Source organism: Triplophysa rosa, linkage group LG15 (genome assembly GCF_024868665.1).
Source record: "Triplophysa rosa linkage group LG15, Trosa_1v2, whole genome shotgun sequence".
Lineage (NCBI taxonomy): Eukaryota > Metazoa > Chordata > Actinopteri > Cypriniformes > Nemacheilidae > Triplophysa > Triplophysa rosa.
In genome coordinates this window covers 19,605,338-19,619,039 of record NC_079904.1, presented here as the reverse complement: position 1 = coordinate 19,619,039, position 13,702 = coordinate 19,605,338, and the positions used below count along the sequence as shown (strand labels likewise).

Below are 13,702 nucleotides of genomic sequence, written 5' to 3'. Positions count from 1 at the left end.
GGGTCTCAGCATTGCGTGGGAGTCGCCGGGCCCGAACTCAAGGCACTCGTTGGACACAGAGAGTGCATGCAGATCCCCTTCCCTCTTGATGGAAGCGAGCGCCACTTGGAGATCCGTCTTCATCGTGATGTCTTCATCCCCTCATTAATCTGATGACCAGGCTTTGCTGACTGAGAGACTTACCTGCCACAAGATCATGATGTGCAGCAATGGCGGCGACATAGACCTTGAGAGTTGAGGGAGAAAGGTTGCTCTCTAACCTTTCTTGAAGGAAGGACAGCACGACACTGATCGCGCAGCTCTGTGGGTTTTTCCTGCGGGAAGAACACCGAGAGGAGGCACCACTTGTAGGTGTACAGTCGCCTAGTGGCTGGGGATCTTGCCTGAGGGATCATAATCACGACTACGGGAGGCAGGTCACTCAGGATCTCCTCGTCCCTTCCAGAAGCCAGACGTGGAGGTTCCAGAGGTCTGGTCTCGGGTGCCAGACTGTGCACTTCTCCTGAGAAAGAAGGTCCTTCATCAGGGGAATTGGCCAGGGGGAGTTGTCGTCAGAAGCGTCAGCTCTGAGAACCAAGTCTGGTTAGGCCAGTGGGGCAAAACCAACAGAACTTGATGTTCCTCTTCCCTGACCTTGCACAGGACCTGTGGACCTGTGCAAGGAGGCTCACTGGGGGCAAGGCGTACTTCCGCTTGTCCTGTGGCCAGCTGTGTGCAAAGGCATCTGTGCCCGAGGGGAGCCTCGGTCAGGGAGTACCAAAGCGGGCAATAGTAGGTGTCCAGGGAGGCAAACAGGTCCACCTGCGCCTGCCCAAACTGCTCCCAAATAAGCTGGACGGCATGGGGATGGAGTCGCCACTCTACACTGAGCGTGACCTGCTGAGAGAGCGCGTCGGCTGTCTGGTTGAGGTTGCCCGGTATATGAGTGGCGCGCAGGGATTCCACCAGCTGCTGAGGAGGCATCGGGCGAGTTGCGACATCTGCCGTGAGTGAATGCCCCCCTGGTGGTTGACATACGCCACGTTGGCTGTGCTGTCCATGCGGAGCAGCACGTGCTTGCCCTGGATGAGAGGAAGGAACCTCTTCAACGCAAGCAAAGCAGCCAACAACTCTAGGCAATTGACATGCCAGTGCAGGCGGGGTCCCGTCCAGCGCCCCGACACTGCATGCCCTTTACACAGCACTCCAGCCGAGCAGGGAGGCATCTGTCATCACCACGACGTGCCTTGAGACCTGCCCCATCGGGACTCCAGCCCGGAGGAAGGACATGTCTGTCTAGGGGGCTAGGGTGCGACGGCAGTGAGACGTGATGTGAATACGTCTCATGCCGGAGTGACACGCTCTCCAAGGAACTCGACTCTGAAGCCAATGCTGAAGCGGTCTCATATGCATCAACCCGAGTGGAACGACTGCCGTCGAGGACGCCATATGCCCCAGCAGCCTCTGAAAAAATTTCAGTGGGACCGCTGAGTGCTGCCTGACAAGAGTCAGATAGCTCAGCATTGACTGGGTGCGCTCAGTGGTGTCATGGTAACAGGGTCTAGTTCTATACCGAGATAAGAGGTGCTTGGTATGCTTGACCCTCGAAGGCAAACCGAAGAAACGGTCTGTGCCGTCGGAGAATCGAGACATGAAAGCACGCGTCCTTCAGGTCGATTGCCACAAACCAATCCTGATGTTGGATAGACGTCAGGATGCACTTCTGCATCAACATTCTGAACGGGAATCTGTGATGTGTCTTGTTCAGAGTGCACAGATCCAGAATGGGGCGATCTGCAGATGGCACGTTCAACCTGGGATACATCGACGTAGCCCTTAGCTGCTCTGGTTTCAAGGGAAATCAGAGCAACCGAGCTCGTTTGCCGCAAATGCGCCGAAAAGGGGGCGTTCCCGGTCTTTGCGAGCTCTCTGTGCACTTCCGGGATAAAAGGTATCGGTGGAACGCGGTTGCCACCGTGCTCCATATCCAGGTACCAAGAATGCAGCCGTGAGCGCTGCGGGAAAGACAGTGCGGTGCACTGACATCTCTGCGTCAGACTCATCCTGAGCTCGACCGACCCAAAGCCGGGAGCTCCAGGGAGACATCAGCGTCTGATGGCAGAAAGTCGCCATCCAATGCTGTGACGGAAATCTCATCCTCTGCACTCTGATGCGTGGATCCGCTATGGGACGGTCAGCTGCCGCCCATAGGAGACAGGAAGGTGAGCGTAACGGAGCCTGGACGGTCCGCGGCATTGCTGCGACGGGTTAACATCCATGGGAAGCCCATATCACCATCGCCGCGGTAGACGGCTTGGCAGCCGCCGCGGAACAGGAATCAAACGATGTTGTGGCTGTGTCCAAAAAGAACACAGCCAACCGTGACCACAAAACCTTGATAGACATGTTTCGCAGTGCGGACATGCCGTATCCACGAACGTTACTTCAGCATGCTGGTGACCCAAACATGTGATGCAGGTATCGTGCCTGTCAGTAGCGGTTTTTGGCACGGGCGAACAGGGCAGCCTCCCGGGGCGGCATTTTTTCATGATATATGGGGGCGGCACCAGCAGTTAAAAAAAATCCTTTGCACCGCCACCGCGAAGCGGTTTTCTATTATCTATCATTTCACTGTGTGGGGAACAACTTTTCAAATTGTATTTCATAAACCAACATCTCAGACGTTATTTCAAAACGTTATGGGGTTTCAAAGCAAAAAATGACTTTCTGTTACAGAACAGGGCATTGATTTCATACATGTCCACTGTAGAGGACATGAGGACTTAAACCATGTTTATCAGGCATTTTGGGAGACACAACAAGTGAATATGGAAATAAATTATACATCAATATTCCTATGAAATATATATTATTATTAAAATGTTGCCAATTATTACTCCAATTATTACACTTATTTTTTCATTAAATGTTGCTCCAAGAACACATTAATATGCAAATTAGATACACTGTATAGATACATTGCATTGAATGGGAATATTAATTTATGACCATTTTACCCACAAATTGCATAAAGTAAAATGGTGTATCAATTCAATCCATTATATCTTTCATAACATAGTTGAGAATCAACTTTATAAAATTTTGGTTAAAAAAATCCTGAAACCCAAAAAGGTATTGGTGATAGAAAAAAATCCCATTGTTTTTGCCTATACATATAATTTCATGTAATTTTATTTTTTAAACAACTGAGTCCTAGTGTCCACTATAGAGGACATAGCATAACATATGAATAAAATATCATTTAAAAAAAATGTTTTTTTACCATTTGTTTCTTATGATCTAAACATTGGGATGACGTGAAAATAAACTAATTGAGAAATATAATTTTCACTTATGTTGTTATAATAAAATATAACTGTTTGTGCAGAATTTTGTGGTATTTTTTTTTGGGGGGGGGCGCTCAAAGGGGGTCTCGCCCAGGGTTTCAATGTAGAACCGCCACTGGTGCCTGTCAAACTCGAGGATGAGGCGGTCACATTCAAGATTACAGTGGCGAGACATGCCTGGCGACAGGAGCACGCTATGAGAAATGTGCTCTTTTAGGAAATTGCTCTAATAGACACATTCGGCTCGCTACCGAAACACCCAGGGGAAATCGCACACACCAGGACGAATCCGCTGCTCTGCGTCATAGAATCCAGTAGATAATCAGGAGATAATGCACTCATCATTTCACCTTAGCAGGTTCCGAAGAACAAAATGTGAATGAATGGGCACGTCATCTTCCTTTTATACCCGTATGTACGAGGCGGAGACTGGCATGCCATGGCATTCACCAACTTCATTGGCCTTTTAAAAGTACAATCAGAGCTGATAGGTTCTCAAGATCAAATCCCATTCTGTCGGTTCGACACAACGTCGAGAGACCAACAGAAAGGGAAAGACATTATTTCACAGTCTTCTTTGCTCATATTCACCAAAGGTGCCAGTATTAGTGGAGGGAACTGTACATTCATTGGTGAAGCAATCTTCCAAACAATGCCTAACAACGCCCTTATAGCTGTTATAAATCTTTGTAAACCAAGGCTTCTTGGGGCTTAATGCTTTTTTTCACTTGGAAATCTGTTTTGGCAAGACATAAAATGGGTCTAATGTTAACTTGTTACCTTTATTGTAGTCATGATCAGATATGGTAGTACAGCCCCTATGAAATAAGTTGATTCTTATTTCATAGAAAAATAAGATGATTCAATTTTGGCATTTTTAAAATGATGTGTACCTTTTAGCCCAACACGTCACTTTTTCAACTAATAGTGAGAGAGTTACAATTTGCGAAAAAGCAGAGAAATTTTCCTCTGCCATCAACAGATACCTGAGCTTAAAGGCTGAAATGATTCTCAAAGTCAACAGTATGATGAAGAATGTGTACCTTAAATACATGTTAGAAGCATCCATAGAATTCATAAATGTAGATAATAATATAAGGGATTTACATCAGCAGCTTATTAAACATTGTGATGGTTTTTTAACGTTGTCATTTTTCACATCACGCTTTTAGACATGTTGCTCAATATGCATTTTTATTGAAGTCAACTGAAAAATATTCTGTTTTTACAAAGCATGCTTACTTTTCATATTACAATCAAATAGAAACATGTTTATTTTGCATAAAAAGGTTTTTAATTTGCAGATGGGGGGAAGAATGGGATCTTTCCTCTCTCAGAGTTAAAACAGCAGTGTTAAGTTGATTAATAAATGGACTCTGAAGCTGAATTAGTATTAGAAAGAACAAAGATTCTCAGCATCAACCAAATATCTTCTTTAAGAATGAGAAAATGCTGGTCTTTTAGATGCACATTGTATCTTCATCAACTTTTGAACTTGGCCAGTACCAGCTACAGATGCCGTCACTGTCCCTCAGACAGGCGTACCCCAGAGAGTCAGGAGAGTTGGTTTCCCACACACATTCGTTCTTAGATTGGGGACAACAAGGACTGCCAGAACATGTAGAGATCTGTGGAGATGACAGTTTGAGGTGAGTTTGAGCTGACGTACATTTTGACATTGACATGAGTTTTGTGTTTGACTATTGTTAAAGGAATAGTTCACCAAGACCATATATATTCAGTTATGTTTTCTTCATCCTCATGTTGCTCCAAGAGATGCAAAGTACAATTTAGAGACTGAAAGCCTCTAAATGATGACAGAAATGTTATCTTTGGGTGAACTTTCTGTTTTAATAAAGCAAAATGCACTCTCTTTAATGGAGACTTGCATGGCAGAGGTTGGCTAATTCTTGAAACTATGCCATTTTGGTAGAAAATCGTGAATACCAAGTAAAATTTTGCAAGGTTTCATATGCTGTATATCATTACCGTGCAGTCACAGCCCATCTTATATGTTTGTTTGAAGTTTTCATGCTCCGTTAAGGAGAGAAGATCCCATTGCTTGACAAGGTCACACATCCCCACCTCGATTCCATCTTTAAACCGGTGTCCTTTAAAAAAAAAGAAAAATAAGAAATTGGAAATGGGAAATTCGCTGTAAAGTTTTTATCTGTTTGACAAATTCAGCATTTGACAGCTTTTGATATCATAAATTATGCACAGTGAGTAAATCGAATGAGAAAAATTGGGGCATTGCTTGTGTTTTCCAATATAAATGTGGATCTAAAAATGCAGTTGTTTCATTTTGAAATAGATCTTGCAGCAGACTGACAGGTAAAGAGGGTGTTTTGCCAATGCTGTCAGAGAAGAATAGCAACTGAAGGGCAGAAGTGCATTTTCAGATTTTAATTAAAGATTATTAGGGCACATGAATTAAAAAAGAATGACCCACATAGATCAATAATTTATAATGAACACTGCGATTTTCAACTAGTTAAGTTTTCAGAATGGCAAAAGTCGGCACTGGGCAGTTGCGAAAGTGCTCAAGATGTTGTGGACTTGGGATATGGCTGCTGATTTTGTAAGTTTGCCTGCTTACAAAGAAATGAAGGGTCTATCATTTTTATGGTAAAGTAGATTTATTTTAACTGATTGAAACCGAATATCAACCAAAAAATCAAAGGAATTTTTTTATAAAGTTATAAATTGATTTGCATTTCAATAAGTATTTGATCCCCTACCAACCAGCAAGAATTCTGGTTCCACAGATTGGTTATGTGCCTATATGGACCACAGATTAGTCCTGTCACTTTAAGAAAGTACTCCTAAGTCAGCTTGTTATGTATATAAAAGATGCCTGCCAACAGAATCTGTATCCTCCATTTCAACCTCTCCACCACCATGGTCAAGACCAAATAGGTTTCAAAGGATGTCAGGGACAAGATTGTAGACCTGCACAAACCTTGAATAGGCAACAGACAGAACCTTGGTGAGAAGGAGACAACTGTTGGTGCGATTATTTGGAAATAGAAGAACTACAAATGAACTATCCATTGCCCTTGGGCTGGAGCTCCCTGCAAGATTTCCCCAATGGGGTAAAGATGATCATGAGAAAGGTTAAAGATCAGCCCAGAACTACACGGAAGAAGCTTTCAAGACAGTTGGGACCACAGTTAGCAAGCAAACCATTGGTAACACGCTATGCCACAATAGATTGAAATCCTGAAGCACCTGCAAGGTCCTCCTGCCCAAGAAGACCCGTCTGGCTCGTCTGAAGTTTGACAATGAACATCAAAATAATTCAGAAAAGGCTTTGGAGAAAGTGCTGTGAGACAAAAATTGACTCCTGTTTTTTGAGGGACAGAAAAGCTGACTATGACCCCAAGAAAAACCATCCCTACAGAGAAGCACAGTGTTGGAAACATTATGCTTTAGGGCTTTTTCTCTGCTACTGGTACAGGATGACTTCACCGCATTGAGGGGCTGAGGGACGGGCCAGTGTACTGTAAAATCTTGGACGAGAACCTCCTCCCCTTAACTAGATCACTGAAGATGGGTCGTGGATGTGCCTTTAACATGACAAAGTCAAGTCAAGTCAAGTCAAGTCAGCTTTATTTGTCAATTCTTCACATGCACCAGACATACAAAGAATCAAGAGGACGTTTCTCATTCACCCGCGGTGAAACAGATAAAGTGCACAGGTACAACAGATATGACAGACATTTTCTATAAACAATATACAAATACAATAATAAACAGTGTAAACAGTATAGTGGGGGGGGGGGGGTGTTCAGTTTCCTGACAGCCTGGAGGATGTGGCTGGGGGGAGAGAGGGGAGAGAGATTAGCATCCTTACAGCTTGGTGGAAGAAGCTTTTGGTGAGTCTAGTGGAGCGGGCATGGAGGCTGAACAGACTGTGTGCAGGGTGGCTGGCGTCGCTCACAATCGAGGTGGCTTTGCGGGTGAGGCGGGTGGTGTATATGTCTTGCAGGGAAGGGAGTGGGGCACCAATGATCTTACCAGCTGTATTCACTATGCGTTGTAGTGTTCTTCTGCTGTATTCAGTACAGCTCCCGCCCCACACAGTGATGCAGCTGGACAGGATGTTTTCAATGGTGCCCCGGTAGAATGAACACATGATGGATGAGGGAGCTTTCGCTTGCAGAGGAAATAGAGGCTCCGTTGAGCTTTCTTCACCAGGGATGCAGTGCTGGTGGTCCAGGAGAGGTCCTCGTTAATTTGCACCCCCAGGAATTTGGTGCTGCTCACTCTCTCCACAGCAGCACCATCGATGGTCAGTGGTGGGTGTTCGGTGTGGCCTCTCCGGAAGTCAACAACAATCTCCTTGGTTTTGCTGACATTCAGCAGGAGGTTGTTGTCTCTGCACCACGTGGTCAAAAGGTTGACCTCTTTCCTGTAGTGGGTCTCGTCGTTCTTGGTGATGAGACCCACCAAAGTAGTATCATCCGCAAACTTCACCATGTGTTTGGTGCTGTAGGTTGGTGTCCAGTCGTGAGTCAGCAGGGTGAAGAGCAGGGGACTGAGCACACAGCCTTGGGGGGGCCCCTGTGCTGAGTGTGATGCTGCTCGAGGTGTTGTTGCCGACTCGTACTGCTTGTGGCCTCTCACTGAGGAAGTCCAGCAGCCAGTTGCAGAGGGAGGTGTTAAGTCCCAGCTGATCCAGTTTACAGATGAGTTATTGAGGTATTATAGTGTTGAATGCTGAACTAAAATCTATGAAAAGCATTCTCACATATGAGTCTGATGTGTCCAGGTGGGTGAGGGCTGGGTGGAGAGCAGAGCAGATTGCGTCCTCTGTGGAACGATTGGCTCGGTATGCAAACTGAAAGGGGTCCAGGGTGGGGGGAAGGATGGACTTGATGTGAGACATGACTAGCCGTTCAAAGCACTTCATGATGATGGGGGTCAGTGCCACAGGGCGATAGTCATTGAAGCAGGATGGAGCAGGTTTCTTTGGCACAGGTATGATGATGGTGGCCTTGAAGTGAGATGGAACAGCAGCTTGACTCAGAGAAGTGTTAAAGATATCCGTAAAGACGTCCTTAAACTCCTCTGCGCAGTCCTTCAGCACATGGCCTGGGATGTTGTCTGGGCCTGTGGCTTTGCGGGGGTTGATGGTGGAGAGTGACCTCTTCACACTGGCAGAAGACAGGCACAGAGCCTGATCGTGGGGGGGGTGGTGTTTTCTGTGGGCGTGTGTTGTTTGTAGCTTCAAACCGTGCGAAGAAGCTGTTGAGTTTGTTAAGCAGAGAGATGTTGTCGTTGCAGATCTGGGGCGCGGGTTTGTAGTCCATGATGGTCTGAAAGCCCCACCACAGACTCCGCGTGTCTCTGCTGTCAGCGAAGTGCAAGTTATCTTTTTTGTATAGTCCTGTTTTGCTTTCCTGATGCCACGGGACAGGTTGGCTCTCGCTGTTCTCAGGCCATTTCCATCCCCGGCTCTGAAGGCTTTGTCTCTATCCCTCAGCAGCTGACGGACATCTCCTGTCAGCCATGGCTTCTGGTTAGCCCGAGTGATGATGGTCTTTGTGTGGGTCACATCATCAGTGCACTTCTGGATATAGGATGTCACAATGTCTGTGAACTCATCAATGTCTGTGTGGTTGTTGTATGTAGCTGCTTGCAAGAACATATCCCAGTCTGTTGTTGCAAAGCAGTCTTGAAGAGCGGACATGGCATCCTCCGGCCATACACGTACCTCCTTGCGAACGAGTTTTGCAACTTTCACTCTGGGCCTGTATGCTGGCATTAGCAGAATAGTGATGTGATCAGAGAGACCAATGTGGGGGCGGGGGGAGGCCTTGTATGCTCCTTTGTGGGAAGTGTAGACCAGATCCAAAGTGTTTTCCCCTCTTGTTGGGAAGTTAACATGCTGATAAAGTTTTGGGAGGACAGTCTTAAGATCAGCATGGTTAAAATCTCCAGCGAGGATGGTAAATCCATCTGGGTGTGCTGTCTGTTGTTTTGCCAAGACAACCAAAGAGTGGCTTAAGGAGAAGCACATTAAATGTCCTAGCCAGTCTCTAGACCCTTGTCCTATAGAACATCTGTGAAGGAGGCTGAAACTCCAATTTGCTGAGCGACAGTCAAGAACCCTTAAAGATTTACAGAGGAGTGGACTAAATGTATCCTGACGCATGTGCAAACCTGGTGACCAACTATCAGAAATGTTTTACCTCTGAGCTTGCCAACAAGGTAAGTACAAAGTTATGTTTTGCTCGGGGATCAAATACTTATTTCACTGACTGAAATGCAAATAAATTTTTATAACCTTTATATAACATTTTGTCCCCTGATTTGTTCTTATATATTCTGTCTCTATCAGTTAAAACAAACCTACCATAAAATTATAGACCCTTCATTTCTTTGTAAGCAGGCAAACTTACAAAATCAGTAGGGAATCAAATAATTATTTCCCTCACTGTACATTCATATACTTTGCCTCACAAGTCTAATAAATAAAATAGTAAAACAAAAGAAAATAAGAATTGACAGGTTTTTTATGGTAAGTTTAGATTTAATGTGAGACGGCAGAGGTGTACCTGAAAGCACGTATCGCCCCTGATCCAGTGTGATGCCACACGAGGATGAATCCGTGTAGACGTATTGAATTTGCTTTGCATAGTTAGTACCTTTCAATACCTGAAAAAGGAATTTTCATTATATTTTGTATTGGTAGTATTTTATTGTGAATTTTCTGAAAACTTGAAATTTGTGATACTCTTTCTTTTTTCTTTTTCAAGATAAATATTGTGTAGATGAAAGACTGATATTATCTTATCCTAAATTTAATTGATTCTGATTCATTTAATAAATGTGGATGCTTTAAAGTGCAAGTAGATTAGCTCACCTTTATCAGTTTGATTTTATACCGAAATAAGTTGTTTTGATCGTTAACAGGAAGTCTGTTTCCGGTTACGTTAGCTAAAATCACTGATGGAAAATAAAGTGGCATAAATGTTAGAAATGCTGTTTTGTATAAACATCCTGAACATGACTATTCAGCACTGTGGCGTTTTCACACACTCACTAATATGTTGTTAATATAAGATATTTAATTATTTTTGTCCACTAACAACATTCAACAGTGGACATTGTTGTTTGTTTCTGAATCATAAACATTTCCAGCACATACTGTAAATAGTACTTTTACACTTGCTTGATTGGAAATGAAAAAAAATATTAAAAATTGCTCATGGTTTTATAGATAAATGACAAATCAACTGAAATACAGCGTTTCCTTCAGCTAAATGTTTTCTGCAGTTTACAAAATTTCATACAAAAATTATATTGGTAAAGATATTAGATTTGACGTACCCATTTCAGAAGTGCAGAATTGATGTTGAGGGTGTTGTGGGAAACAGCGGCAGCTCTCTGCTGTCTGTATATTCAGCCCTACAGACAAGAAGATCAGCACAACACCCAACAGTGTGACGCCCATCATGTGCAGCAGAAGTCAAATGATACTTTCTAAGGATTAGGTCTGATTTACAGGCTGTGATAGACTGTCTCCTCTCTCGATGGAAGTGGATGCATTTTATAGTTCACATGTCTGAGGGACGGATCTGCCCCTCCTACCAAACAAACCCCTCCCACATTCTTGTGTGTTGATGAATTAGTCCTGCATATTAAAAGATAAAATACTAGAATACAATTATGTACAGTGCCACGTGCTGTGAAGGATAAAACAATCTGTAATTTATTGCAGTTTGGTGCATTTTTTATTCTTTGTTGAATAACATTAACATTAGTTAATTATATGGGAATATACCAGGAAAGTTAGAATCCTGTTTGTCTGGGACACTGGTGTGGGTGTGTGGGACACCTTATTTAAAGTCAGGTGTGTGGAGTGAATTCCTACAACAGTGAGAATTATCTATTCTTTATTTTTAAATCAAATTGAACTTCACTGTAAAAAATAAGTAATTTTACAAAAAAACTGAATTTTACAAAACCAATGCAAGTCAATGGGTACCAACATTTTTTTTCCCATTAACATTCTTCAAAAATCTTCTTTGTGTTCTGCAGAAGAAAAAAAGACAAACAAGTTTGAAATAAGAGGTTAATTATTTTGATTTGTATTTGGTTAACTATCCATTTAATTTACTTTAGTAATGAATACGTTATAATTGATCTGTTAAGGACAATTTGCAGCTTTCTAAAAAAGTTAAATGTGTATACTAAAAATCCAATCTACTGTATTATAAACCTTAATAACCTCTAAATTAAAAATCTGTAAGCAGTTAATTGAAACGTAGTTACGTGACCTATGAAACATTAAATCCTGCTCTGCAGTTCATTCTTTTCTGAATCATCATATCATGATTATGGTTTTTTCAGTGGCACTTCCTTCTCTCCATTGAGTACACACACCCGTCATACGCAGGTCTGTTCCTGGGGACCCAATGTCCTGCAAATTTTGTTGTCAAATTGCTTCAGCATACCTGACTTGTAATTTTCAGGTGATCCTGAAGAGCTTGATTAGCTGGTTCGGGTGTGTTTGATTAGGGCTGGAGCTAAACCAGGGGTGCATTCCAGTCCAAATTGTTACACAGTGTCTATAAATCAACATTATTTCTGCAATTCTTTCTGCAAAAAAGATTTTCTAAAACTGCAGAACACATTTACCTGAAGGGAACACTGTTTTTCAGTTGATTTGTCATGTATCTATAAAACCATGAGCAATTTCCAATACCATTTTTAATTTCTTATTACACTCAAAAAATCAAGGTGCTTTACGATGCCATAGAATAACTTTTATTTTTGTCTAAACGGTTCCGTAGGAACCATTAACATCCGAAGAACCTTTCTGTCTTACAAAAGATTATTTATGGCGAAAAAAGGTTCTTCACATGATCAAAAGGTAAGAAAGAGATGGTTCTTAAAGAACGCCTGACTGAATGGTCCTTTGTGGAACCAGAAATTATTATATCACATTCCATCACATAGAACAGTGGTCGGAAATATGGCTCGCGAGCGACAAGTTGCTCCTTTCAAAAATCACGTGGCTCGCCATGTTTGTAAAAAAACATCATTATACACATATGAATATTTCAGGTTGTCCTGGCCAATGCACGCATGCAGTGCTATGCGCACGCGTCACGACACTAATCAACGGCAAACAACGTTTTTATGGTAATCTCGTCTTGCGCCCGCTGCCCATATGATACCCAGAGCGCGAGCAGTTGAGAAGAGCGAGCGTCATGCTTTTATTGAAAGTTACCCAACAAACATTTGGACGTTTAATGACCGTTGAAAAGACGTCAGTCCGACACGTCCCGTCACGGTTGAAAAATAGTTCCAAAATGAAAGTTGAACGGACGTCTTTGACGTCACCTGGCCGTCATTTCCATGTCTTTTCTACTCGTCCCTAGACGTCCAAATTTGTCATCTTCTGGACGTGTATTATTAGATATGTTGCTGCTTAATTTAAGCGTATATATAAGCCTGCATTTAACATAACCACACACCCATTGTGTAACATCGTGTAAGGCAAAATGTCTTAAGGTTTACGTGTCTTAAATTGACATAGTTTCTAAAAAAGTAAAAAATCGGTCCAGTCTGACCTGAACGTCTATACAACGTTTTAATCACGTGTACATCACAATCAATAACACATTATTTGTGGACTTAGGGAAAAAGAAGTGTTTTAATTTATCACTGCATATTTATAGTGAACATCACATTTTTTAATTGTCTTCCATTTGTTAATCAGCTACTACTCAAACAAGAAAACAAAAATAGTAGAATTTCAATAGCAATGGAGTTTTACATTAATGTTAAGCAGCCATTAAACACAAAAATAACAAAAGTACAGTATTATAGTTAACACATAAGTAACTACTTTAGTCTTGCCATTTTTTTCAAAATGTTTCCTCTCATTTTCTTGGTTTCCGACCACCAGCTCTTCCAGGAGTGTGAATCATGTGTTCCACCATTGATGTATGGAAGTCAGAGCTATGGCACTACCAATTATTTCCTAACAGTCTTGTATTACTGTTAAACAGCAATAAATCAAGCAAACAACAAAATTCTGGATTATGGTTAACACATGTGTAAATGTTTTAGAGTCGGTGAAAGTTCATTATGGCTCATTTTTTATATCCGCCACCCCCAGCGTGCTTCAGGTGTTCTGCCATTGCTGCATCTGTTGCATTTGGGCTACACCTGTTCAAAGCATCTGAGTGAGAGAAGAGAATATGAATATTAAAAAAGTAGAAAAAAAATCAAAGGCAAAATTTGAGGTAAATGACATGAACTTGTTTTGCAAAAAGTCTTGTGATCCTACGACTAAATTTAAAATACATACAAGATTGTAATTAACATGTATTACAAGTTATTTTTCTCTAGAATAT

General features: G+C 42.5%; 1 protein-coding gene across 1 annotated transcript; it reads right to left on the bottom strand.

Annotated features, from left to right (window-relative positions):
* Positions 1–4,501: 4,501 nt before the first annotated feature.
* LOC130566218 (metalloproteinase inhibitor 3-like) lies at positions 4,502–10,859 on the bottom strand. Its single transcript, XM_057353519.1, has 5 exons — positions 10,665–10,859; positions 10,198–10,280; positions 9,890–9,989; positions 5,316–5,437; positions 4,502–4,954 (listed from the first exon to the last, which is right to left on the bottom strand). Exons 1-5 carry the CDS (start codon positions 10,789–10,791, stop codon positions 4,787–4,789), a joined length of 600 nt encoding a protein of 199 aa, XP_057209502.1. The 5' UTR covers positions 10,792–10,859; the 3' UTR covers positions 4,502–4,786.
* Positions 10,860–13,702: the final 2,843 nt, after the last annotated feature.